The sequence below is a fragment of the Apium graveolens genome, chromosome 7 (assembly GCF_009905375.1).
Source record: "Apium graveolens cultivar Ventura chromosome 7, ASM990537v1, whole genome shotgun sequence".
Taxonomy (NCBI): Eukaryota; Viridiplantae; Streptophyta; class Magnoliopsida; order Apiales; family Apiaceae; genus Apium; species Apium graveolens.
Window position 1 is genome coordinate 269,409,642 of NC_133653.1, and position 27,507 is coordinate 269,437,148.

At 33.0% G+C, this 27,507-nt stretch overlaps 3 protein-coding genes, 1 long non-coding RNA gene and 1 pseudogene across 8 annotated transcripts; 1 reads left to right on the forward strand and 4 right to left on the reverse strand.

The window, feature by feature from the left end:
* Positions 1-2,595: 2,595 nt before the first annotated feature.
* LOC141672650 (RHOMBOID-like protein 12, mitochondrial) lies at positions 2,596-6,911 on the reverse strand. The gene is made up of 8 exons (XM_074479297.1): positions 6,503-6,911; positions 5,769-5,885; positions 5,539-5,658; positions 4,397-4,504; positions 3,845-3,889; positions 3,590-3,694; positions 3,465-3,506; positions 2,596-2,936 (listed from the first exon to the last, which is right to left on the reverse strand). Exons 2-8 carry the CDS (start codon positions 5,880-5,882, stop codon positions 2,844-2,846), a joined length of 627 nt encoding a protein of 208 aa, XP_074335398.1. The 5' UTR covers positions 5,883-5,885; positions 6,503-6,911; the 3' UTR covers positions 2,596-2,843.
* Positions 6,912-7,944: 1,033 nt separating this feature from the next.
* On the reverse strand, positions 7,945-12,802 carry LOC141672253 (RHOMBOID-like protein 12, mitochondrial). The gene is made up of 8 exons (XM_074478811.1): positions 12,328-12,802; positions 11,595-11,712; positions 11,369-11,488; positions 10,189-10,296; positions 9,673-9,717; positions 9,437-9,532; positions 9,311-9,352; positions 7,945-8,410 (listed from the first exon to the last, which is right to left on the reverse strand). Exons 1-8 carry the CDS (start codon positions 12,657-12,659, stop codon positions 8,312-8,314), a joined length of 960 nt encoding a protein of 319 aa, XP_074334912.1. The 5' UTR covers positions 12,660-12,802; the 3' UTR covers positions 7,945-8,311.
* Positions 12,803-13,142: 340 nt separating this feature from the next.
* Positions 13,143-24,706, forward strand: LOC141675028 (transcription termination factor MTERF15, mitochondrial). Of its 3 annotated transcripts, XM_074481735.1 has the most exons (3): positions 13,144-14,652; positions 24,280-24,418; positions 24,528-24,706. In XM_074481735.1, the coding sequence occupies exon 1, from the start codon at positions 13,214-13,216 to the stop codon at positions 14,648-14,650; it is 1,437 nt and encodes a 478-aa protein (XP_074337836.1). In that variant the 5' UTR covers positions 13,144-13,213; the 3' UTR covers positions 14,651-14,652; positions 24,280-24,418; positions 24,528-24,706. The 3 variants fall into 3 exon arrangements, with proteins under 3 accessions (XP_074337837.1, XP_074337836.1, XP_074337838.1); XM_074481736.1 differs by lacking the exons at positions 24,280-24,418; positions 24,528-24,706 and having other exon boundaries at positions 13,143-14,356; positions 14,449-14,749; XM_074481737.1 differs by lacking the exons at positions 24,280-24,418; positions 24,528-24,706 and having other exon boundaries at positions 13,144-14,356; positions 14,457-14,623.
* Positions 19,691-22,116, reverse strand: LOC141670961 (uncharacterized). Of its 3 annotated transcripts, none has more exons than XR_012554860.1 (3): positions 21,547-21,921; positions 20,241-21,230; positions 19,691-20,103 (listed from the first exon to the last, which is right to left on the reverse strand). It is a non-coding gene; the product is annotated as an uncharacterized LOC141670961 (long non-coding RNA). The 3 variants fall into 3 exon arrangements; XR_012554862.1 differs by having other exon boundaries at positions 19,696-20,103; positions 21,591-21,911; XR_012554861.1 differs by lacking the exon at positions 19,691-20,103 and having other exon boundaries at positions 20,882-21,230; positions 21,547-22,116.
* Positions 24,707-25,110: 404 nt separating the features above from the next.
* LOC141674938 (ABC transporter B family member 25-like) lies at positions 25,111-25,868 on the reverse strand (annotated as a pseudogene).
* Positions 25,869-27,507: the final 1,639 nt, after the last annotated feature.

Consider the following 27,507-nt stretch of genomic DNA (forward strand, 5'->3'; position numbering starts at 1 on the left):
ATGAAGCACTTGGCAAGGGTACCCCTCTACTTGTAACAAATTCTTGAGCTTCTGAGTCTCGTGGTGAGGCAAGAATCCGCGGATATTTGCATTTCTAATATTGGTCAATGACCACAAACAAAAAGAAGGAAGAAGAAGGTCGAATCAGTATACCTAATAATCGATGCAGCGAAGCTGCTGGCAAGGCAGTGAACTTGGTACTTGAAACTGTAAATAAATAGAGCAGGATTCTCAAGCCCTTTTTTAATCTTGAACAAATTAAAAATGCAGTGTAGGATCTTGTACATGTGGAGAAGTACAGTTTCTACACCTTTGAGTATCTCAAATAGATGTAAGAATGTTTCTATGTGGGGATCAACAAGTATACTACAGATTGCCTGTGGACCAAGTTTACTCTATTGTGAAACCAGCTCATGCGATAGTTTAATGGGGAATGAGCTACACCCTGGGAATATATTCCAGCTCAGGCGCAAAAAAATGTTCAAAAATTTCACATCTTTCCGACAACATGAAATCTCAGGCGAAAAAACAGCAAGCTATAACTTCTGTAAGGTTTATACATCTTGCAACAATTCTAGGTAGGCACTCGTTCGATTACTAGGTTTACTTTCTTCCCAGCTGGAAAGGTGCTTAACGAACATTCAAGTTTACAAATGATGGAAAAAGGGTAGGATTAATATTTCTTATTAACAGAAAAATAACAATTTAAAATAATTGGCGCTGTTTGAAAAACTTACCATGAAGTTCTTTATCATGTATTCACGATCAGCCTTCTTCCACACCAGATATATGGCAAAATTGGCTGCAGTCAATCCCATAAGCCAGCCATAAGGATTACTCCTTTGTACCATTCCCTGAAAATGCATATGTGGCCTTCTGGTAGTCTACTTGAACAAATTTAGAAGCATTTATGGGTATGACTCAAGACTGTTTGAGAGAGGATCATTGACATTTATTAATACTTTAACTTGCCAATGCCTTGCACACTTGGAGAATTGATAAGTAACAAATGCTCCCAACCATATATCAACAACAATGAATCATATCATTGAAGTGCATTTACAATAAGTAAGAGATCTGTGTCAAGTTAGAAACCATTGAACTCTACATTGTTGCATAGATCATCGAAATCATGATTTCAAGCAAGAAACTTAAAGATGGTAGTAAGCTAACTTTTTACAATTGTTAGAATAATATAAGATCCTGGAAAGGGCTATTCTCTAACACCTTGAGGTTCTAGAGTAACTGGTTCATTGACATGGTATTGAGGGGGAGTGTTAGAATAATATAAGATCTGGAAAGGGCCATTCTCTAACACCTTAAGGTTCTAGAGTAACTGATTCCTTGACAACAACCATTTTCATACACAATAACCCACTTTTCAAATTTGCTGGGACCAAATTTATACATATCACTGACAATATTTTAATTTAATTACCAACTTTACACATTTTTGCATCAATGCACTATTTCTCTCGATTACGTCGTACACGAATAAGATGCATAATTTTTTTTTGTCATTGTCAGAACAACCGGCAAACCAGGATTCTGCAAGACCTCGGGCCAACAACATTTGTCACTAAATTTCGAAGGCTTGACAGGACTTAATAAATTTTTTCATCTGATATAAAGAAAAGTCAGGCCTTCTATTAATTCATAAAAGCATCATGAAGCTGGATCCTAGGTTACCCCTTCTGGTCTGCTAAGGCATATGGCTCTAAAATGCTAAGATCTTAGTATAAGCTGGCACACTAAAGAGTTTTTAGACACATAATTATATTAATACTAACCAAATAAGTGCTGAAAATATTCACAAAATGAAAATATACACTAAAACAAAAAATTAACTTAAAAATTGGCAGTGACAATTAACAAGAACTGGATTTGCAAGAAAGCAAGAAACTTTATGGGGTTGTACACATAAACCTGAAAGTGCAGAAGTAGAGTATTTTGACACAAGATTATCTGGAGCTTTCTGGGTTTTTGTAGAAGACACAAAGCTGTTGTTGAGATGAGTCTTTGAGAGCAACCTCAAGGACAATAACCTCTGCATGGCCATTAAAATTTCAAGAAATATTACTAGTGCTTTTTTGGTCTTAAAAAGATGTGATGTAATGAAGATCCTATGTATAAAACATTAAAATATACTATGTCAGAGATATTGATTTTGACTTGTAAAATAGTATAAAGCCATGTGGCTTTAGTGGTGTAAACTGTAAATTACTGGTTTTGTGTTACTGAAGTATAAAGAAAAAGCTCACAGAGAGATGCTGAGTTCATGACTTACTAGTCTTAGTCTTAGCTATTGTTTGTCTTTAAGAAAACTTTGTTGTCCTGGTCCTAGATATTTTTTGTGCTATAATGACTCTGTATTTAACTCGTTTAAAATTGATCGAAATTTTAATAAGTATATGTAACATGAAATTTGACTTTTTTTTATAAAACATGTTAATGTTAGTATTTAAGCTTTTCAATTAACAATTTATTGCAAAAGAAAAGTTGAGGGGAAGTGGTGGATAGCATTAAGAACCTGATAGTTTGACATAGCTTAGCAGGAAAGTCCTTAATTTACAAGAAACCGAGGGAATATAGAACTTGCAAATATTTAGTGTTTTCGGAAAATTATAGCAGAACATGCAAAAATATTCAATAGATTAACAGCACGGCACATAGTAGCTAGTTGCTTTGGGTTTCTAATGAAAAAAGGTTCTTAAGGGGAACATTGTTACATAAACCAAATCAGAAACAATTTCGGAAACAACTAGTGCATAATAAAGCTAAGGAACAATGAGAGGAACAATGCTGACAGAAATGCATTTTCCAAATCTGAAATTTCATGAAATTCAGTAAAAACGACGTTTTTTGTACTGCAACCATGCCATGACACCAACTGCAGCACCGCCCAAGTGAGCAGATCCGGACACTCGCGTATCTCCCTGAAAAATGTTAAAGAAAAAGAGCAGTTTCAATTACACAAAACTCGTTGTGAAGGAACCATTATCACTATGTAGCAGCTGACATCAATGTTATTGAACTAAATAGTAGCAATATGTTCCTAAAGCATGAGCACAAGAAAGATGCCATCAAGATTTTCGGGCTGCAGTTCTGGCCAATGTTATAAGAATCTAAATGTGACAAAACAGAACTAAATAACAAACATATGCGGAGTACTTGACAAAGTTTTGAAGCGTAATTAATTTAAACCCTTGTATTAGACTATACTAATACAAATTATTAGGATTTAAGACAATATCAAATACTATTGAACTGCTGCATGTTTCCCTTAAGGTTTCAAGGTTAGAAGGTCCCTCTCTTGCTTAGCTGCTGCTGCTTAAACTCCTTAAAACACTAGATCAGTATTTATATTAAGAAAGGCACATACAAGTACAATCATAATTATCTTACATAAATGTTGTTAGATATGTTTTGGAAATATGGCAATAGATTCTGAGGAGGACACATACCTTTATGACCCTTATCATGTCACTTCCAATTAAATAAACTCCCTGAATCAGTAACAAACAAACACTCCATTAGATAAATTCATAAGAAGCCTTGAAGACTGGAAGTGATACGAAAATAATCTTACTGCTAAGAGAGCTGGAACTGGTATTATCATTTCAACAAAGATAATCCTTTTCGGATTTAATAATATTTCAAATAGCATGATAGCATTCAGAGCTCCACTTGCGCCCTACACAACATGATCATATTAAATTTTGAAAAAAAAATGTAAAGTATAAGTAGTGAGTTAATTAAAAGATGAAGGATAACATGGAAACATGATGTTTACTTATTGTCATCGATGTGTGAGGAAGTCGAAGGTGCAAGAATGTCTACTTACCAATGCTGGAACACTTGGAGGACTCCTGCCCTCCATCTGCTTGCTCTGTCACAACATATATATATAAGAGCTTGTCACATAACACAGGTATGAATTAGAGAAGTCATGTTGTAATATTACGCAATACTCAGAGAAGCTGCCTGATTCAGACTAGTTTCTTATTCTTGCAGGGCAACCTTTACCTTAAAAAAATATATCAAATGGCAACCTGAATATCTATAATTTAACAGAACTAACAAACACTTAACTAGTTACATTATAATTGTCAATATAAATCATCGATGGAAACTCTACCGGAGAGGCAGAGACCCTCTAAACGGGTTTTTTTTCAGAAGAAAGCAAGTGGCCTTCATGATTGATGATGACATTTAGTTCTTTGATCATTATATTATTGTATGTAAATAAATAAGAATGTAATTAATAAATAATTAAATAAGCTTAGTCATATTTCTTTTTTATTTAACGCAACTCAGGTAAGTACACGGTTTAACTCTCCCATTCCTGATAGCAACATAAGCTTGCAAATTCTTTGAAGTTTGAAATGTGTTGTACCTTCGATGGGATTAAAAAGGCTTGGTAAACCAAGTAGCAAACCGAGCCACCAAGTGCTCCAGCTAGATACAACTTCAGCAGGAATTCAGGACCAAAAGCACTTCCAATCTGGCCAATTTAAATTCAGTACTCAGATTAGACCAGTCAGACCAATGCTACTATACAAAGTTCAGTACGCACCAATGCCTATTTACACTTAAATGTGTTAGCTCATCCTTGTTAAACTTACATTTAAACGCCACAGGTACATAGATCTATCAATCCCGTAAAGGACATAGAGTATAATACTAAGAGAGGAAATGATCACGACTAAGTTCATGTGTCAAAACGGTAAGAAGCATATACCTTTCTAGACGGTGATCTTCTGATTATGGTGAAACATTTACAACTGCTTCGGCAAAAAGACTTTTGACAAATCTACAGTCAGTTTTTATGAAGAATATATTTAATGTGTAAGTAACATCCTCATATGTATTCCCAGACACGGGGAATGCATGAAAAGCCTATAATTTTCAGCCAAAAGAAGTGCTTCAGATCAGAGTATTACAATTCAGCACTCACCAATACTTTTGGATTCTGAAAAATGTCTTATGTTACAATGATATTCAGCATTGAAATTGTTCATATGATCCAATTGTTTCAAGATTTTAGTAAAATATTGTCAAAAGTACAAGTCCAGAATTTTACCATAGAAAAAAAAATGTATGCTCCAGTGTAGAGTATGATCTAAATAATATATGTAAAAAGAAGGTAACTAAAAACATGTAGAAGTAACAAATTTGCTAGTAGTGTAAGGATCAAAAAGTAATATATTGTTCCTCTAAATTTGTGAATGACCAAGTTCTATCTGATCTGAACAAAGCTCACACTACACTGAAATGGGAGGAAACATCTGAAACGTATTCGATCTACTACATCAGCACGCTATCTCTTTCAATGCTTATACATCTTGCTACAGTTTTACATAAGCACAAATTGAATCCCTAAGGTCCACTTTCTTCCCTGCTTGAAGGCTGGCTACTATAGTCAGGCCACCTTAATATTTATTCTCCAAGCGGAGTAGCATATGTAAAAACCTTATATCTGATAACACTAATTAATAGACTACGCAAACAGAAAACAGAATTGGCATGTGAACTTACACTTGTCCCAAAGACGTACAGAGCAAGCATGTTTGAGACTAAGTGTCCAGTCCTAATATGACTGAATGCAGAAGTTATTAATGTGTGCAAGCGTCCGCTTATAAAATTGTCCACAGAAATCTGCTTGGCAAACATGCGAGTTTTACAAATGATGGAAGAAAGGTCAAAAAAAAATTAAAAAAATTTGCAAATAAATAAAAACAAAAAAAACAGCAATAAAGTAAAGTCACCATGAAGTTCTCTTTCATGAATCGAGAATCAGCCTTTTGCCACATGAGAAATATAGCTATATTAGCTGCAATCAAGACTAGAATCAAGTTGTCAGGATCAACCCCCGAAACCATTTCCTGAGAATACAAAGATGGCTGTATGCATTAGAACTAAGAAGCATATATGGGGTATTTATGGATCATATAATGGGCAATTCTGAGTCCTCCCTTGAAAAATCAAACTTCCGTGCACCCCTAAATAGGAGCTCTTTTTGTGAGTCCAATCGGTGTAAAAACGCAAGGAATTGATGTCGCTGAACTAACTAACTACAAAATTCTTTTTAAAGAGTAAGCAACTGTAAATTTTACTTCAACAATATGTTACTATATGTTTTTTTGGTAGTTTCAGCTTGTCTAGGTAAGTGAGGAAAGATCCCTCGCCGCTACTTCAGTACTTGAATGATTCAAGTAACTTTGTATAACATTTTTGCATCAATGCACTATAGACCTGAGTTCTGACTATACATTTTAAGATGCTACATTTTTTCTTTGTCATTGTTGGAACATGAATCTCAATAGCTAAGATACTATAAGGTGAGGGAGAGTGACTAGTGGAGGATGTAATTTATTTTTAATATGGCATGCTAATTAAATTCAAACCTATAACAGTATAACTACATCTATGCATCTTCTACTAAGTAAATAGTGAAGAAATCAAAAGTTTAAAACATGGAGTATAAAGTAAATATTGCTACCTGACAGGGGAAAGCTGGGACTTGACTGATGAGCTGGAGAATAAACGTTTTTGCAGAAAGTAACTTCTCGAAAAAACCCGTTTGAAATCAAGGAGCCCATTGCTTGGAGACTTCAACAAATCATTTGATTTCTGAAAAACCTTATTGAAAAGAACTGGATTTGCAAGAAACCCAAAAAACTTGTTGGGTTTTACTTTTACCCAAGAATTCGAAAGTGCAATAGTAGAGTACTGAGAGACTGAACTGGCATGGACCTTCTTGGTGTATATAAAGTTTGTTTTAGCTAAAGAAACAAAGGTGTTGAATATATATGAAGGGCCATTATTACTGGTTTGATGATTTTTCGAGAGCAACCTTAAGGAAATGAATCTCTGCATGGCTACTGAAATTTTCAAGAGAAACTAGTGTGTGTGTGTTTTGGTCTGGAGAAGATGTATATATAATGTGTGTACATCACTAGATGTAAATGCATGCACCTATGTGGACTGTGGAATCAAGATTTGAAAATTGAAAGGGGAAAATTTTAGACAGTAAGAGAGTGCAGGTTGAAACATGCAGATGAGATGTGTATATTAGTTGGGAAAGTAGGCATGTGAAATAGTACAAGGCTAGGTGTAATACATTTTTATGGTCTTATGCTTTTGAATTATGTAGTGATAGCTTGCTAGTTATAGCCATTGCATATTTATAATTTATATATAGTTCTTGAACAGTTGTCTCAAAACAGTAGGAGTACATTTCATATATAATCTAGTAAGTTTCCAGATGATGCAGACTAGCTGTAGGAGTACATTTTACTGCTTTTGTGATGGAAAAGTGTATTACAGAAAGGTGTTTAAAAACCTACTAGTTTTAGCTAGCTATTGCATTTTTAGAATTCAAGCATTTTTAGCTATATGTCATCAATTGCAAGTCCAGAACTAACATCTGAAAACATTGCTAGTGGTAATAGCTTAAAAGAAAACTGAGAGAATTAAGTATATTTTCAAATTCAAATCAAGAATGTTGAATCTTTTTTCATTAAACTGAGGCGTGGAGCTGGAATAATAATGGTGAAGGATTTTTTGAGTCGCGTTTGGTCGCAGACAAAGTAAAAGTTCTGTTGCTCTTTAATCAACAAAACTGGAGAATTAATATTAAAGATCTAAAAACAACCGAAGACTGCTGGAGCCTGGAAGCATATTTATTTTGTTCACTACATTGCTCTATCTAGAGCTGATCATATAACAAACTTAAAAATAAGGATAAGCCACAGATAAGTAGCATACTTATCGATAAACTGTTCCTAAAACCCAAGAAGAAAACAGATAAACTGCATAATTCTAACAAGTTTTACTGTACATTTTTCATTGAACTTGTTGTTTGGTTCAAACATTACCATCCCTGTATTTTAGAACCATTTTATTATTATTATTTTTGATATAACTTATCTGACAAAAATATTTAGCAATTTATAGGATTTATATGCATACAGTTGATGAATATTATACTGACAATACAATAGGTTAGAACCACTAGAAATGGAGGCAATAAGCTAACTAGTTCAGCAGAATCTGCAAACATTGAACATCTGAAGAGGCCTGCACTTGGTGGCTAGTTCCACTTGAGTAAATCCCAACAGGAACATCGTTACGTTAACCGTTTTGAAATCAATTTAGAATCAACTCACCAGCATCCTACATTAATTAGTTATTCAAAGGTTTCTGACTTTAAAAAGCCAACTTCGAAAAAACAAGACCTGTAGATGAAGTTGAAGAAAAAATGGTTAAAGACCCACGTTCACGTGAGAAATCTGAAATTCCATGAAATTTAGTAGCGAAAATCAAGTTTCCTATAATTCTTCCTACAAAGTGCCCATGCCACTGCAGCACCACCCAGATGAGCTGATCTAGAGACTCGTGTATCTCCCTGAGAAACAAAGAAAAAACAGTGTTGTATCAATTGCAAAGAATTACCATGTTCATTTAGATACATGTGAATTCTAATGATCTACAAAAGCGCTTGGATATTTTTGAAATAAAGAGCAACAATGACGGTCCTGAAAATGGTGAGCACGGCAGAGACACATTCAGGAACGTTCTGCGAACACTTCTGACCAGAAATTGCTAAATCTAACTGTGAAGATGATTAATTGTAGCAATCCAAAAAATTGTTATATTAAAATTTTGATTATCATTTCAAGGCGAGCTTAGATAGAATCAATATTAGAACTAGTCAAATACAACATATTAACTTGTTTATGATGCTCACATGTTATATACTAGTGATTCAAATATCAGAGAGTATGCAACATATGCTCATATTAATTAGAGTATTAGAGTATGAACTATTAAAATCAGAGAGTAAAGCAGTTACTGATAAGGTAGTGAACTTGATAGTTACAGAGCAAATAGACTGCTAGGTCATTGTATACTTCTAATGTAGTAATTTTCAATAACTTTTTTATGATGCTCATATGTTATATACTAGTGATTCAAATATCTATTACTGTATTGCACGGATATAAGTAAAATGTGAAGCGTGCGGCAACTTCACTACTATGTTAATGGACCAGGTTTAAAAACAACATATTCTACGTTGTAGCTTTAGCTAAACACTCTTTAAAACGTCAACACATGAACCCGCCAAGTAACACATTCTTAAAATTTTCTTCTTAAGTAGCAGTTCCATTCTTGTATTCTTTGAAAACTTTCTGAATGCAGCAGGTTTTAAGTATAGAGGGAGGGACCGAGGATTCGAAACAATTTATACAAGTCACGAGGCTATCAAAGTCTTAAATGTTTGACAGTGTTTCTTAGGAGAGCATACCTCAATTATCCTTGACATATCATTCATGATCAGATATATGCCCTGGATCATCGACAAACACCCAATTATTCATTATTTTGAACACCACTGTACTTTTCTACTCGTGGTAATTGGAAGTAAACTTACTAGTAAGAAAACAGGACATGGTAGTCCAATTATGAGCATCTTCGGAGTCAAGTACAAATCAAGCAGCATTATCGCAGTCACCGCTCCACTTGTCCCCTACATGACAGAACACATATCAAATGTAAAAAAAATGTAAAATCAAAGTAATGACCCAAATTGAAGATTATGGATAACAAGAAACCACAATTCAATTTAATTGATGAGTGAGGAAGCCAGGAAAACAGGATGTTACTTACCAATCCTGGCATGCTTGAAGGACTCATGTCTCCCATCTGCTTGCTCTGTGAAAACGAATATCAGAGGGTCATACATAATATCGATAGAGAAGTCTCATGATATCAATACCACACATATCAGAAGTACGTAAAGAAGGTGACTAATACGGATTTCACATATTACTTATTTTTATTCTCATGCTTTGCATTTAAACTGTACCGATACAAAATATATATAGCAACCTACAATTGTATAGTATTAGAGAACTCACACACAATTCAACAATTATTGCCCCCACATCAAATCATCATTACACACTCTACTTAAGGCCAATGCGCAAGGCTTTTATTTAGAAAAAAAACTGATCTTGATGATTTTACATTCTTCAGTCAATAATTAATTTTTTGTGCACACAAAAAATAACTCAAGAAATAAGCTCAGTTCAACCCTTTTAATTTAAGACAGTTAAATATATGATTTGAAGCTCCCATTTCTGATAGCTATGTATGTTTCAAAGACTTTGAGATATGATTTACCTTTGAAGGGTTCTTATAGGCATGGTAAACCAAGTGGAAAACTGAGCCAACAAGTGCTCCAGCTAGATACAACTTCAGCAAAATCTCTGGACCAAAAGCACGTCCAATCTGGCCAGTTAAAAGTGAGTATCCACTTGTACTAATCAGGATAACGCGACATTCTATCTTTACATAAACTTATAAAGAAAATATAAACAAGGCCATATTATCAGTTTGATAACAAACGAGTTCTAATTTAAAATAGACCTGCTTATCTTTAAAGGTTATACAATACTAAAATAATAAATGATAACAGCCAAGTTTAAACTTGTAAAACTACAAAGTACTAAAATCAGATGAATTTCCAGACTGAGATCTTTTTTTGATTTGTAAAGCCTTAACAAGTGCTTCAGAATATAGATTTTTATGTCTATCCTATAGTTTTAAAAAAGAAATTGGCAATCTAATTTGCCTGACTGCTGTACAGAATTGGAAATATGATAAGTAACTAGCACTCTCACAGCCATTCTTAGATGTAGTGAATGCATGAAATATCCATAAATTTCTGTCAAGAGATGTGTTTAAGATCACATAAGTTCAATTCTGTGTTCATCAATTTTTTGATATTAAAAGAAGCATCACTACTATAAAGCATTGAAATTAATGTACATCAACGCATAATATGATTGTTTCCGGATAGTAAAGTTATCTTGTAAAAAGTACGCGTCGGATTAATACAAGTACCAAGGAAAAAGAGCTGGATTTTTTAGCCCTTTGTAATGCTCTTAATTCAAATGCAGGATGCAGGATTCTAGGATCTAAGCAATGTAAACGAAGGCCCAGTTTTTGCCACTATTACTATTCTCAAATGGATGTAATTATGTTGCTATGTCGGGATCAACTAGCATAGTCCATGACTACTAGGTTACAGTTACATGTCTCTTTGAAAAACTGAAATTGTATATAACCAAATTTTGTCATCCAACAATATGCAAACTCAGGAAAAAACAGCATGCCTTCCCTAATGTAATGTTAATACATCTTGCAACAGTTCTCAGTTAGCACATATTGGATAGCCAAGGTCCATTTCCTTTCCAGTCTATTGTTAGGTTACCGCAATATTCTCCAACCATAGTACTAACATATATTAAAACTGCAATAGAGTCTTAAATTGGGAACAATATATGGCATGTGACCTTACCCTTTTCCCAAAGATGTATAAACCAATCATGTTTGAGATCAAATGTCCACCATCCATATGACTAAAGGCAGAAGTTACCAATGTGTGCAAACGTCCACTTTTGAGATTGTCCAGAGAAATCTGTTTTCGAACATGTGAATTTTATAAATGATAGAAAAAGTTGAGATTTTAATTAATAATTACAAATATGATAATTAATAGAAACAGCGATAGATAGAAAACTCGCCATGAAGTTCTCCCTCTTAAATTGACTGCTAGCCTTTCGGAACAAGAGAAATACAGCTATGTTAGCTGCAATCAGGCCCCGAACCAAGTTATGAGGATCAGTCTTCTGTAACCATTTCCTGAGAATGCAATGTGAGCGTCTGGTATCCGACATCTAGTAGCACTTAAGACTGTTTGATACTTGAGAAAGGGTTATCTACGTGCTTTTAATACTTCTTAATACCTTACAGGCTTACACATTTGAAAGGTTAATAGTTAGCAAATGATGCGAACTATATATTAATGAATAAAGATAGCTTATGCAATTTAAGTGCATCACAAAACAAAAGGATTTGCCCCATATTGGAAGAGAAAACCAAGGAATTAAAGCACAGATCACCGAAATTCATGATCCGAAGAAAAGTGCCAACATTTTATGAGACAAAAGCAACTTCTCGATTTTATATAGGATTTGGCTTCTAGAAAATCTATTCTTTACAATTCAAGATATAACATTTTATTGCGCTTTTTTGACATCACCGATTATTTCACCTGACTATAAGATCTATCGTTATAATTCATTAGCAGAGTTTTTTTGACATGGCATAAAAATTATATTTGAACATAATCTAAACTGGTGCTAACCATATAAGTACATAAACAATATATTAACTATTAAACATGAGATTGAAAAAAATCAGTGAAAAAGTTAGATGAATCCAACAAATGTTCAAGGGTTGTGTACGGTCTTGTACCTGAAACTGGATAGTGAGTTGTATGATGAGCTATAGTGGGGACATTTTTGCGAAGAATAACTTCTCGAAAACACCCATTTGAAATCAAGAATCCCCTTGTTCTGAGCCTTCAACATAGCATTTGATCTTTGAAAAATCTTATTCAAAAGAACTGGATTCGAGAGAAACTCAAAATAAATCTTGGGTTTTGCTGGTGCATTTGTAAGTGTGGCCGTGGAGTATTGAAGTGGATTTGTTTTAATTTTAGAAACAAAAGTGCTGAATATATATGAAGTGGTATTAATGGTGTTATGATTCTTTGAGAACAACTTCAAGGACAAGAATCTCTGCATGGCTATTAAAATTTCAAGAAAAACACAGGTATTACACACACAAAAACACACAGATATATGTGTACAATCAAGAAATGAGGAGATTAAAACAGAATGGTTTAAACATGACTTGAGGAAGGGGCGTGGTTAGTGTTTCAACTACTTTAAAACTGTTTACTACTGATATCATATCCTTAGTTTCAGCTTTTTATTTTTTTATTTTGGTTCGATGTTATATGATTTGATTTTGAGCCGTTCGATTCGAATATTGAATATATTCAATTTTTTTATTGGAAAAAATTATTGTGACTCAGATTTAAGAAGCGGGTCATATTTATTTATTTTTACTAAAAAAATAAGTTACAATATTTTTTACTAATTAAACTTATACACCTTTTTATCTTACGAAATGAGTATATATTCTAATAAATTTCGGGACGAAAGAGAACTGAGCTATCTCATTGGGCAAAATGGTCCCAAATTAATTCAGCTTAAAAATGATTAATTCAGCTTAAAAATGGAGAACAGGGCACGGCAATACAGAAAAAAAAATTGACTCTTGTGTACAAGTTTGTATGGCGATTAGGGTTCTAATTAAACCCATTTCATTCTTGAACAGCTTAATTGTATCATCTCAAGATTCAATCTTTTTGCTCTCAAACTTAAAACCCATATCATTTTCAACCAAATCTAGTGACCCAATTCATGGTTCTCAGAAATTCTCACAGAAATCAAAGTTATATATATTTCAAAGGTATGGATTTCAAGCTTCTGAACTCAATGATTTTCTCAAAAAGAATCAATTTTTATTGAATTACAGCTCTTCTGATATCGAAAAGTCACTGAAAATATTGTTGTCTTTAAATTCTTGTCCTAAATTTGTCGCTTCAGTTGTATATAGTTGTCCTACTGTTCTTGAATTGGAGTTTCTTAAGAGGTGGAAAGTGGGGTGTAAAGAGATTGAGGTTCTTGGGTTTTCTTCGTTGGCTATTAAGAATGTTCTTGAAGTTTGTAGAAAATTTGATTTGAACCCGTGTGACATTTATTGTTGGGTGGAAAGCTTTAGGGGTTTGGGGTTTAGTGATGATACTGTTTGTAAGGTTTTAGAGGTGAATTCTATGGTGATTATGGCAAGTGAGGAGAAGATTTTGGATAAAGTTAGGTTCTTGGAAAAAATTGGATTCGAGAGGAGGGGCATTGATTGGATTTTTGGGAAGTTTCCTGTGGTTTTGTGGTTTGGAATTGAAAATAGGTTGATACCATTAATGAGTGAATTTAAGGATTTGGGTTACAGTCGGGGTGAGGTTAAGAAAGAGATTGTGAGAGATCCAAGAGTTCTTGGGTTGGAAGTAGGGGAGCTTTCTCAGTGTTTGAGGATGCTGAGGAGTTTGAAGTGTCGATTTTCTATGAAAGAGGAAATTTTTAAGGAAGGAACTTTTAGGGCTGGTTATGAAGTGAAACTGAGGGTGGATTGTTTATACAAATACGGATTAATACGCAAAGAAGCTTTTAGTATTCTTTGGAGAGAACCAAGGGTGATTTTATATAGTATACAGGACATTGAGAGGAAGATTGATTTTTTGTTAAATGAGATGAAATTTGATGTTCAGTGGCTGCTTGAGGTTCCAGAATATTTGGGAATTAGTTTCGAGAAACAGATTGTTCCACGATACAATGTCATTGTGTATTTGAGATCAAAAGGCGGGCTTGGTAACGAGGTGGGATTGAAGTCTTTAATTAAGCTTACTAGATTAAAGTTTCACAATTTATATGTTAAGCCTTACCCTGATTGTGAAAAAATATATGGGAGATTTGCAGAACAGGTCAACCTAAAAAATCAGCATCCTGTAGGAATGTGGAAACTTTTTAAGCCACAAAAGTATCCACAATCTAAGGAAGATGCAAAAAACATAAGATCTTTCATGGAACCACTAGGGCAAGCAGTCTCTTCAAAGTCTAAGCCTATGTCTGCGGGACAAATTCAGCATGGAAGTTTCAGTTCAACCTTTTGATGGTATATCATTTATCCATGTTATATTCTTTTTGCCGTCAAGAATATTGCAGTAATACTTATAGAATGTGCATATTTATAATATTTGAAAAATTATTTAGAGCTCAATTGTTTACTGATTTGAACTATATGACATCTTTTTCCTTTTATATCTTTATTTAAGTTCAATATTACACAAAACCATAACTCCGGCTGTAACATTTAACTTTAGGCCTACACATAAATTGATTTACTGTCAAGTCAAATATATGTAGTCTTTGACATTTTTTTTGTTGAGCTGGTATATCATACTAACTTGTATATCCTGTGTGTATATAATATACATAAGTTTAATTTTCTAGAAAAAGTCTATATATGCAAATATATTTTTGTGATATAATTTTATTCTTTACTCTTAATAAATATATATAATTTTTATATGTAGTAATTTAAATGTTTACATGTTGTGTAATTGTTTAAATGTTGCCAAATTTGTTAAATGGAATTCCTACTTTAATATTTCTTAACCTGTTACTTTTTCATAACTTAAAGTGACAATCTCAAATCTTACCATATAAAAATGCATGCATAGATATGCAAATGTTACAATAATATTGATGAATAAAAATTTGTACATATGTATATATTTTTCTTGATTACATTTTTTTGATTTCTTAGGTCATATATCTACTTTTTAGGTTAGTAAAAGTTACCCCAAGCGTCAAACTCGGCAATAGTTTGAATTTTTTTACATATTTTTGGCGTAAAATAGGTTTTCGGGTGTACATACCTTTGTCCAAGTGTCGAGTGTACAACATGGTATTTGAGGAAAATTGAAGAGTCGTGGTAACATGGAGTAAGACTCGATGATGACCACGCCATACCGTCAACACATTAAGTCACTTGCGCTTATTTGTATGTAGTATATAAAGTGTGTACGCGTGTAAGGGTCAAGGTTCATCATTAACATTTACATTAGCGTGGATATTTTTAAAAGAATAATATAATAACCTAACAAGTTTCTATATGTTTAAGGGGAAGTTAAATGTAAATCTAATTTTTTACTAGCCTAAAATTATATACTACATATATTTAAAGGGAAACAACATTGCTTCCTTAAGGAATCATATTATTTATTATCCTCCATTTCTAGGACAGTTGTTCTGCTTGAGCCAAAGTGTTTTGATTCTAAATGCCTATTTGATCAGTCTTATAACCCATGTTATTAATTAAATTATTAGTCCTGCACCAACAATACTTCCCGTTTTTTCATTATAAGTATACGGTAAAGTAGCACTGCTCAGGCCCCTTGAAGCTTATTCGCAGAATAATATAGTTATTTGGCATCGAGGTTTCATTTTCACTCTTGTTTGAAGATGCCTCTGCAGTCTGCACAAATGACAAATAAAATTAATCTCTGTAAAAAAAACTGGTCTATTACATAATTTAAAGTAGTTTTATTTATGAGAACGATTAGATTACTAGCTCAGGCAGATGGTGGCAATGGTCTGGATCTATTTGGAGATCTAACATTGATGGCAATGTTGTGTTGCTTGGGTGGTTGTGAGGATTGTGTGCTGCCAACTTCTCATTTCTCTGCTCCTCTCTGAGTCATTTAACCAGCAATAAGTTTAGATTTCCAGAGACGAAAGTTGAGTAATAATCGGTCTAACCAGTTGCTAAATTCGATTATTTTTGCCATCTAAAATTTATTGCAGGAACTTTAATTTTCTTAAAATACATTATAACTGACTATAATAAACAGTACATATCTATAATGATTACTTGAATGTCTGCTTTTCATTAGAACTGATACAACATTTAGTCATTTATTTATCTTGAAAAAACAACAAATCATATATCTAATGTTGTGTTAGGTGAAGAAATGTGCTAGACTTGAGACTCCATGCATAGACACACAATCACATAACAATATAACAATATTTAAACATCTGGAGGTGACTGGCTATTTGTCCTTAGGTTATTCCTTATTCTTGCTTTGTTCATATGGCGAGAATGTTTGTAGAATCACCTCTTGCAAAAAAGTCATATTAAACTATCCTGCATAAGGAGATTAAGTGCAACTCAGAAAAGAGGCAGACCCACAATAATAAAATAGAGATATTTAGATCAAGTGTAGTATATATACACCACTTTTGATCAATTTAAGTTAAATAAAATTAAAACTAACCAAAGATATTCAATTATGTTATTATAGTATTTCTTTAGCATGCATGCATTTTAAATTAAATATATAAGTAATTAATTAGTTCGATTAGCAATATAGTTATCTTTATAAACATGATATTGAATAAAATTAAAAGTTTTGGCAGAAGAATTAAAAGAAATTTAAAAGAAAAAAAATTATAGAACGTAATGAACAAGAATTTAATGACAAAAGGTTCGGCTTAATGCGAATATCAACAACTAGGATTTGTAATTCAACGAGGTTTGACGGTGTAGCTTGTTGCATATTTACCTCGCATATTTGTAATTTGAATGATTCTTCAAGTAAATTAAGCCAATTGAAGTTTATTCTTTCAAAAAAAGATTAAGTATTGAAACACAAATATATTATAATAATAGAACCTAAATGTAAAAATATTGAAAGTACCCTATGCATATCACAAAATATAAGCTAGTAGTAATGTTATTAATGAGAATATGGAACCAGAGATGTGGGGATGCATTCCTAGCGAAAAGTGCATGAGCATGCTCATTTTCTCTTTATTAAATTTGTTGGGTATGCTGCCCTTTAATAAAAATCAGACTCATTTTAAAATTAAATTGATGTAGTGTGCAAACTAATTAAATTAATCAAAAAATCAGGTGAATTAAATTTGTATATTTAATATATTGTATCAAAGATTTAGTAAATACTATTATTAACAAATAAGTGAATAAAAATTGGATATGAAGTATATCGTATCTCTGATTTAGTATACTATTATGGCAACTAAATTACATGAGGTTCAGACTTTTGCTCTAAGTGTGTACTTGGTAAATCTTGTATTTCTATGGAGTTTTTTTTTATTTTAGATAATATAGAAAGTTATAGTACGAGGCTGAACTTTAAGCCTAATTAAACATAATCATAACTTATGTAACTTTATTAACCGGATATCTTTCATATATATCTTTGCCTCTATACAAATTATAAAATTCAGAATTTAAAATATATTAATTACGTTGTTATGAGTAGTGCAGCAGAGTAACTTATAGTTCAAAATTCAGCGAGGGTAAAAGAGTAAGCATGACTTACCTACTTACGAGTGGGGATGGGAATCAAGTCACTTCGGGCCCGTGTAGTGTTATGATAGGTGCTTCACTTACAGCAAAGCTATAATGATCTGATGTACCAAGAACAGTCCCGTCACCTGATAAGAACCGAGAAGAAATAACAAGGTATATCAAAATGATTGATACACATGTCATAAAAATTTAATAAAACATCTTAAGTACTAGGAAGCAGCACAGACTCAGATATGGCGAGATACGGTAACACGGGACACGGGACACGGGTACGGGGACACGGGGATCCGTCAATCATCGAAGAGTCTTTGATACAGGATTCGGCAAATAAAATAATAAAATAAATATTAAAATATATATGTATATTCATGATAAGATTTGTATATGTTAAATATTTTACATTCTCATTCATGAACCATAAGTTAATAACAAGTAATGAATTTTAATACTTCAAAATAAGTGGAAAACTAATATTTAGTAACTTGGTCAACTTATTTAGTAAAAAAAACTTAGTCAACTTATATTTAGCTTGTATAAAAAGAACAGACCCCGTCTCTGGTTCGTCGAGAGGTAGGTTTGTAACTTCTAAAACACTTTTTCCTCCAACTGTGATAAGGTTTATATAGTGGAGGCTTGAGTTTTTTCTAGTTGGGCAGAGTTTTTTCTAGTTTGGTCGAGTCCTAGGCGTGTCGCCCCGAGTCGGTGGCGAGTCCAACACTGTTTTCGTGCTCAGGCGAGTTGGGGCCGAGTCGGAGAGTATGGAGGGACTCGCATACGGAGCCAAAATGAAGAGTCCGTGCTTCCTAGCTTAATTAGAAGATATTTTGAGAAATTTAGGTCATTATTCACAAGGGAAAAATATCTTTACAAATTGTTTATAATTTATGAAATTTATTTCTTTATCAAAGTGCCTTATTTAATCAAAGGTATTATTTAAGTATCATTTTTATTTGTATAGAGAAACTAATAAATCTTAATCAACCTATTAAATTGGTATATAAAATTGGCGAAGTATAACCTCTTGGTAGAGTTTGATATCTTTGTCACAACTAATTTTCATTAGCACTAATTCTCATTAGCTTGTGTATCTTTGAACTTCTTTGTTAAGGTTATAAAATCACTTGTTATGGTATAAGTTGCGTCGGCTCGAAACGACAAAGAACACGATGTGATCCGAGATATATGTCGGATCCTTTAATCTGAAATATGAGACAGCTTTTTTCTGGAAAAATTATAGGGCCGGGATGGTGTTCTTACATAGAGGTTAACAAAAAAGAACATTTTTTATTAATTTACATCATGTGTGTTTCATCAAAACGTATCTTGTGTTGTATATTATCTTATATGAGTATTGTGTGAATAAAAAAGCAAGTTAAGGACCGTTTGGATCATGAGATTTTAACTCGGTTAACGGAAATCAAATAGAGATTTATATAAAAAAATGTAATAGATTCTTATTTCCATTTCCTTTAATCAGGTTGAAACCCACAATCCAAATGACATCTTGGTAGTATTTTATTGACTATCTAATTTTCATTTATTTCATAATAACTATATATTTTTTTTATTAGTTTTATATAATAATACAAGTGCTTACATGCGTAATTGTTTCAATGTAGCCAAAAAATTTCAAATGAAATTCCATTTTTTTATATTTCTTGGCATACTTTTTTATAACTTAATGCAATTCTTGATGATCGCAAACATACTAGATTAAAATGCATGCATATTTATAGAACTATTAATGAATAAAATTAGTATATGGAAATACTTTTATTAATTACTTTTTTTTTGTTTTGTGATTTACTATTTACTTTTGAGTTTGTAAGACCCGATGATGACCAAGCTATACCATCACCACTTGTATGTCACCACTTGTATGTTGTAAAAATATGTAAGCGTGTAGTGATCAAATTTCACCATTTACATTAGTATGGATATGATTAAAAAATAACATAACATCTCTGCTATTTCAATATGTTTGGAGGGGAAGGTAAATGCAAATCTAATTTTGTGATAAAAGAAAATTATATTTATATATAATTAAAGCGAAACAATATTTTTGTTAAAGGAATCATATTATTGATGGCTCCGCCGAGTAATCCTCTAATTCTAGAATAGTTGTTCCTGTTATGGATGTAATTAGATGTGTTGCTTCCAACAATACTTCCCATTTTTTCATCATAAGCGCTCAGTAAAATAGCACTGCCCAACTTCTTGAAGCTACATTTAGAGAAGAATATGCATTATTTGGTATCAAGGTTGCATTTTCACTCCTATTTGAAGATTCGTACGCACGAATGACAAGAAAAATTAATATTTATGATAAAATTTATATTTATATTAATGAGAATAATTACCACACCAACTCCAGTAGATGGTGGCAATTGTCGGGCAATGTTGTATTACAGCCACCTTCTCTTTACTTCGCCCCTCTCTTAATTTGGATGCTTCAATATTTATCGAGCAATCCAGAACTCATTCAGGTACTTCAAATATTTAGATATTTCTGCATATACATTATAACTAACAATAAAAAACAATGAATTGTGTAGACTTGAGACCCTATATATATAAGCACACAATCACATAACCAGAGGCGGACTCACCATATGCCCAGTGGGGCCTGTAACACCCACTGGGATTTATGGGGGTTTCAATTTTTTTTTGCAAATACGATACGATCTTAATACTTATAAGTACATACTTACCTACAGAGGTACCATTATAATTACATAATTTAATTAAAAAAATATTAGATCTATTGTTAAATAGACTATGCATATATTCTTTTTTATTTAATTGTATTTATTTATAAAGGTATTATCTTTGTATACGATATAGTTAGCGATGGCAACGGGTCGGATCGGTTTGAGTTTCGTAATATTCAAATTTGATTCGTTATATTTCGGTTTGGTTCGAGTTCAGATATCGAAAATAAATATCCAAATTTGATTCGTTAGATTTTTTCAGATTACAGGTCAGTTTCGGTTTTATTCGGTAAAAATCAATAAATTTATATTATTATAACAATATGATAGGTTACACTTTTTTTAATGTTAAAAATACAAAAGTAGTACTTTATACATGAAAATGTTATTTTCAGAGTAAGATGGACTGAAAAGACGATAAAGCCCTCACATTTGGGAATTTTTTTTACATTAATATTTCTCTTGTACATGCGAAATTTTTTTCACTTAAATTTTTTTTGATGGACTCTCTTAAACAAAATTTCTGGGTCCGCCTCTGCACATACCACACGATTTTTCAAAAATCTGGAGATGGCTGGCAACTCCTGGTATGTCAAAGAAAAGCTATTATGATATGATGTATCACGAACAATCCTTCACCTGAGAAGAAATAACAAGGTATTATCAAAATAATTGATAATTGATACACATGGTTAAATTATAGGTCTCGAAAATTTAATATAACATCTAAACTAGATAACATGCTAAGAAATTTTAGTTATCATATTGAGGGAAAACATATCTTTCAGGAATTATATAAAAATATGAGAAATTGATTTCATAATTAAAATACCTTATTTAATCAAAGATATTATTATTAAATCTATTGAAAGGAATGACTAAACTAGGAATCTTTTTAATTGTATTAAGACATATCTAAACTTTATACGAGTACATAAAATGCGTTGTGTCCAACCTTTCAATTGAGCTTGAAATCTTTGTCACCAATTAATTCCTTACCATTTATGTATTTGGAATTCTCCATTGAGATTATAAAATCACTCGTTAGTGCAAGTGGTATTACTCCGATCTCATCTATTCCGCCCGTCGTACCCATGTCGACACCACACGAAATGACGGAACACGACGCTAGATATGTGTCGAATACTCTGATTTGAAATTGGAAATGACTTTTATGTCGGAGAAATTATACAGTATACGAGATTGTGTTGTTATAGAAAGGTTAACAATGAAAGTAAGAAGAACAAGGAAGGAAGAATTAAAGAGGGAAATTTATGGTGTAGTGTTGGTGTGTGTGGGGGGGAGATTTCAGGGGTTTTAAAGACTACGATAATTAAAAAATGAATACAATTTTGAATAATGTATCTAGACTTGCACTCTATCTACATTCATTTTTAATTATTGTTTTATCTACTGCCGCCCAACTGTTTTCCACACCTAAACATAATCTACATTCACTTTTATAATTTCTATTATTATTTTATGTACTGTCTCCCAACTGTTTTTCACACTAAACATAAGTTAGATATTGTATAATATTTTATCTTTTATGAAAAGTTTATGTACAATAATAAAAGTGGGGCTTAATGCTCGTGAGTACGAACTTAGGTGAGTACAAAGAGTTTTAATGTGTATACACGAGGGGTATATCTGTAATTGCATAAACTTGATTAAAAAATTACAAGTTTACCATTAAAATATACTCCCTCTGTCCCGTTCATTTCTATACACTTTACTTTTTTGGATGTTCCATTTAATTCTATTATTTCAAACTTACCAAAAAAGTAATATTTTTATAATATAAAAATCAACTACATCCACTTCTTTCTCACACTACACTCACTTTATTCATTAAATATTGAATGGTCCCACCGCTTTACCCAACTTTTTACTTTTTTCCACTAAATTACATTTTTTCTTTCTCTCTCATCCCACTATCTTAACAAAAATAACATTACTTTATTATGTTTCTTGTCCTCCGTGCCCAAACCATTTGTATACAAATGGCTGGGACGGAGGGAGTACTATGTACTCATATAATTCCCCTAAGTACGTACTTAGGGGCATTTTTCTCATAAAAATTAAGTAGGATTTTATTTTGTTATATGATTTTTATTTACTCCATAATACTAAATCAATTTCGTACATGTTTTAAAATTATTCAGGTGGTAGTAATTGGAAAAATTAATATTACTATATATTTTATTTGTAAAATCAGTTAAACGATTCTTTAATCAATATAAAATTAATAAAATTAACTAAATTAATTAAATATTGAATCTGTCACTCGGGTTTGAATCCCGGTGGACACTCAGTATCCGGTTCCAAGACACTTAGGACATAAGAAGAGCGGCAGATGTGAGAATATAGAAATAGTTATGATAAACTTTGTTGCCATGACACTCGACTAGTCGGTTTCTCATATGGTGACTAGAGAATTTGACATCTCGACTATGCAAAATTTGGTCAAAATTTAAAATTAAAAAAAAACGAATTTTTAAAATTCCTACTCATTAGCAACAACATGCTACATGGTTATCTTATCTTAGTTTTTTTTCTCACATTTTATTCTTCGTTGAATTGAAACTTAAGTGCGTGTTTATTCATGTATAAATTGATTACAGTTAATATGTATGTGTATACATTATACATACATGCATAGTCTTTGTATATATGTGTAAGGATTTATATGGAGATGTTAGAGTTTTTTGTTAAAATCACATATGTAAGATGACCATTGTTCCAGAGAGAACCTCTAAAATATGATTTAATATTTTTTAATATATTATTATTAATTAAACAACTAGTCGACAAGCTGGACCTGCATCGTCTGAACTCGACTTACCTACATGACATGATGATAATATTATATTTTTAATTGAAACAGAAATTTGATAATACTTTTGTAATTATTTAAATATAAGCTTATCATAGCATGTGTGCTTTTCCTATTTTATAGTATCAACTTATATCACATGCAAGTTATTTTCAATAATATATTTGTATGTTCTGATATTTTTATTTTTTTTATTTATACTCTCTTCCACTAATATTTTTTATTATAGTCGTGGCGTTGCATAGTCCCAGGACATTTCTTATTATTTCTGTTAGTCTGTCCATATATGGCTTGAGCATTGTTTACAGGATACTTGCTATATTTTGGAGTGTAAAGATAGTGTGCTATTGCTTTTTGTTTTCAATGTTGATGCTGGTTTTCAAGTGTGGAGCCAATCTGTAATCGAGGTCTTTGTAGTGTGTTTTTCTTATGTTCAAGATTTGGTGGCTTTAATTTGAAATTTTTGGTTATAGTGTCTCTGGTTTTCTGATAATTTAGAGACTTTGTTTAGTAATAGGTAGCTTCTTGTGTGGTTTTTGTTTTCTTGTCTCTTTTTTGTGTTTGTCTCTCATGTTTAGACAGACGATTTGCTTGTTTGGCTGTGTTTCGTCTCTTTGGAGCTTGTTCCAAGAGATTTTCTTTCTCTGGAGAAGTCCTCTTCTAAGCATCTGCATTCTAGGATTTTTAGTAGGATTTAGGTAGCTATTCTTTTCTGTTTTTTCTCTTTAAAATCTATTTAATTTGCTCTTCCCGCCGACAACCATACCACACCTTACTCTAATTCTCTGTTCCTATCCCCTGCGTTGTATTATACATGCTAGTTTTTCAACTCATTTTAAATGTTATCTTCAGGGGACTTGACAGCATGAAGTGGCTGGAAAATGCAGCTTAGCCACTGCTTCGACTAATCGATTGTGGCTGTATTTGCAAGTGTGATTTATCCGTATGCTGACAATGATTATCACACAGCATGTAAATTAGAGACATAAAGGTACACATATCCAGTGCTAATGGAAGCATAATGTATATTTTTAGTTCAGTACTAAAAATGCAAGCTGCTTGAAACCTGACTGATCTGTAAGCTTTTTGGTTTAATGAAGGTAGCAAGCAAGCATCAAACAATGAATTATTCTTTGGGAGAGGGCATCCCTATTTAGAGAATTACAGAGGACTGTATGCGGTCGTTTTTCCTAGGTTTTATGATTCAAGCTTGCAGTTAGAGTCTTAGAGATGTTAGTAAGTATTGCAATCCACATATGAAGAATGTGCCTGTTTGAGACGTTTGCTTCGATGTAGTCACAAGTTAAATAGTGTAGTTCTGCTTAGTCGATTATGTGCTTCGTATACACTTGTAGACTGTAGAACAGTTGTCAGGTTAAATGATCAGAGTAAATAGAGCATATCCTCTTTAGGCTACTTGGTTCAGATTACTTTGATTTGTGTGCTCCTAACCGAATTCATATCTGTGCTACCTTGTTATCCGGGTGAAACTTGTTAGGGTCCATAAATAATGACAGAATAGTACAAATTTACAATTACAGAGTAAATTTCAGAGATTATACAATTGAATAAACCTTAAAGTGTAATCGACTAATCTATGATCTATCCCTAAATGTGAATGAAGTAAATATATGCATCTAGCAGCAGCTTAATATATGCATGTGCTGATGTGCAGCAGTTTTTCTAATTTTCAGTTTTTGGTCCTTGTAATTGTCTCTTGACCAGTGCACTGTAAATACCATTCTTGTCAAGGTTCATGTGTCCCACTCTCGACGATCTGACCATCAGAAATAACTGCCACGATATTTGCAGTCTTAACTGTCGAAAGTCTGTGTGCACTGACTAGGACATTCCTGCCATTCATCAGAGAATCCATGGCATCCTAGTATAATACAAAATCATGTGAAGAGTCTTTAGAAATGTGGAATTAGAAGTCAGTCTTGTGTTTGAGCTAATGCATTTCCACAGATAAATTGTTTTGCTTGCACCTGAACTAAGTATTCGCTTTTTGCATTAAGAGCACAAGTGGCCTCATCTAATAGTAGAGCCCTTGGGTTCATCAGAAGAGCTCTCGTGATTGCTACTCGTCGTTTCTGACCTCCAGAAAGCCTTACCCCACGTTCCCCAGCGACGACAGTCTGGTAACCTTCATGGAATTTGGATACGAATTCATGGGCATTTTCTGCGTATTCCAAACATATGATGATCAACCACTTATTCGGTGTATTCCAAACATATGATGATCAACCACTTATTCGGTATAATGGTGGTGTATAAAAATTGATTCTTGAAACCCTTACAGCTGCATTCTCCACATTGATGCTGCTTGCCTTGCCTTCTAAACCATAGGTCATATTGTCATAAACGGAGCAGTAGAAAAGCACAGGTTCCTGGCTCACTATACTTATCTCGTGACAAACCAAGAGGATCAATATCATCATTTTATCATAAACGGACAAGTTAAAAAGCACAGGTCTATCACTCACTATACTGATTTGAAATCCGAGCTTCAAGGCCTCGTTGACTGTCTCTGAGTAGCGAGAAATCGCACATGTATTTTAATAAATTATAAAGGTATCCGCACTTTCATCACATTTTAATAAATTTCAGAACTATACAGAACTAACAATTCAGAAGACACTAATAGGACTCACAATATGTATTTGTCATTCCTACTTAGCCCTTGTGCAATTTGAAAAATGCATGACAATGTCTCAATAATCCAAAACACGACTCGAAATTAACACGAATAGAAAGACCACGTCCACTAGTGAAACAAGCACAAATAGAGGGCCGTTTATATTGAAATTTCAACTAGATTAACGAGAATGAGTATGATGTTTTTATACATTTTTGTATTTAAATTTCATTCTCATTCTCGTTGACTTGGAATCAGATGATTCAAACGGACACTAGGTATAGAAAAAGCACAAATATCTATTTTCCTAGTAATGTAAAATGCAGAGAGGCCCATAAGGGTTAGCTCGGGTTAAAGAGAGAGATAACTATCATCTTGATCACACGTTCAAATCTCATGAGAGGAGAATGTATGATTATGCCTCCTGAGCCAGTGTCGCTTAAATGCAATTTAGCTTGGCTCATGTGAATGCGCACCCGAAGGGTGTTTAGCTTGGTTCACGTGAGTGCGCACCCGAAGAGTAGTGACTACGGGTTCCCTACGATAAAAAAGATATAGAGACAATAGCTTGGTTCACGTGAGTGCGCACCCGAAGGGTAGTGGCTACGCACCCGAAGGGTAGTGGCTACAAGTTCCCTTCGATAAAAAAGATACAAAGACAATAAAGGCTAAAAATCGAATAAATTTGGTAGTTGCTCCAATGATGAATGTGTGGACAATGCAAGTAAATGCACATCCGTGTATTTCCAGCTATAGTTATAGTGTTATACAGTGATAAATATGTCAGGGTTGAACTGTAGACTACATCTTTATATGCTTGCTTTTACACTACCTAGGCTAGTCCCCCAGACAGATAGTACGTATTAGAATCCTTCCATAATCTTTCCATCAGTTGTTTATATTGTCATCCGCCCCCTATCCGTCCTCCCTACACATCCCCTATAAAGTTCAAGTAGGTCATATGTTCTTGTCCACATTTCTATATACAATCATATACTAGTATATTTGTTACTTCGTGATGTGGTAGGATTTTCGGTATATATCGAGGGTGTGATGAATACGAGAATAACAAAGAAATGATCGCGCATGCTCTTGAGAATGAGAATATATAATGGTATGCTCACGCTACAGAATGGCATGATCATGCAGCTGAATGGCAGGATCAAGCCAAACAACATGGACTTTACTTGGGGATTTAGAAATTTTGCATGATCATGTTAAGTACTGAATGATCATAAAGCTTTATAAGTAATATTTTATTTTAATTAGGATATATTTTTATTTTGTTTTAGGATTTTCTGGTCCTATATAAACAATCTTATGATGTAACATATGAATTTTTTTATTGAAAAATAAAATTCTTAAGAGTTTTCTCTTATCTTTCTTGTGGATTCTAAGAAAACTCTTCTCGATTCAAGGTTCAAGGTTGTCCTTGTGAATTT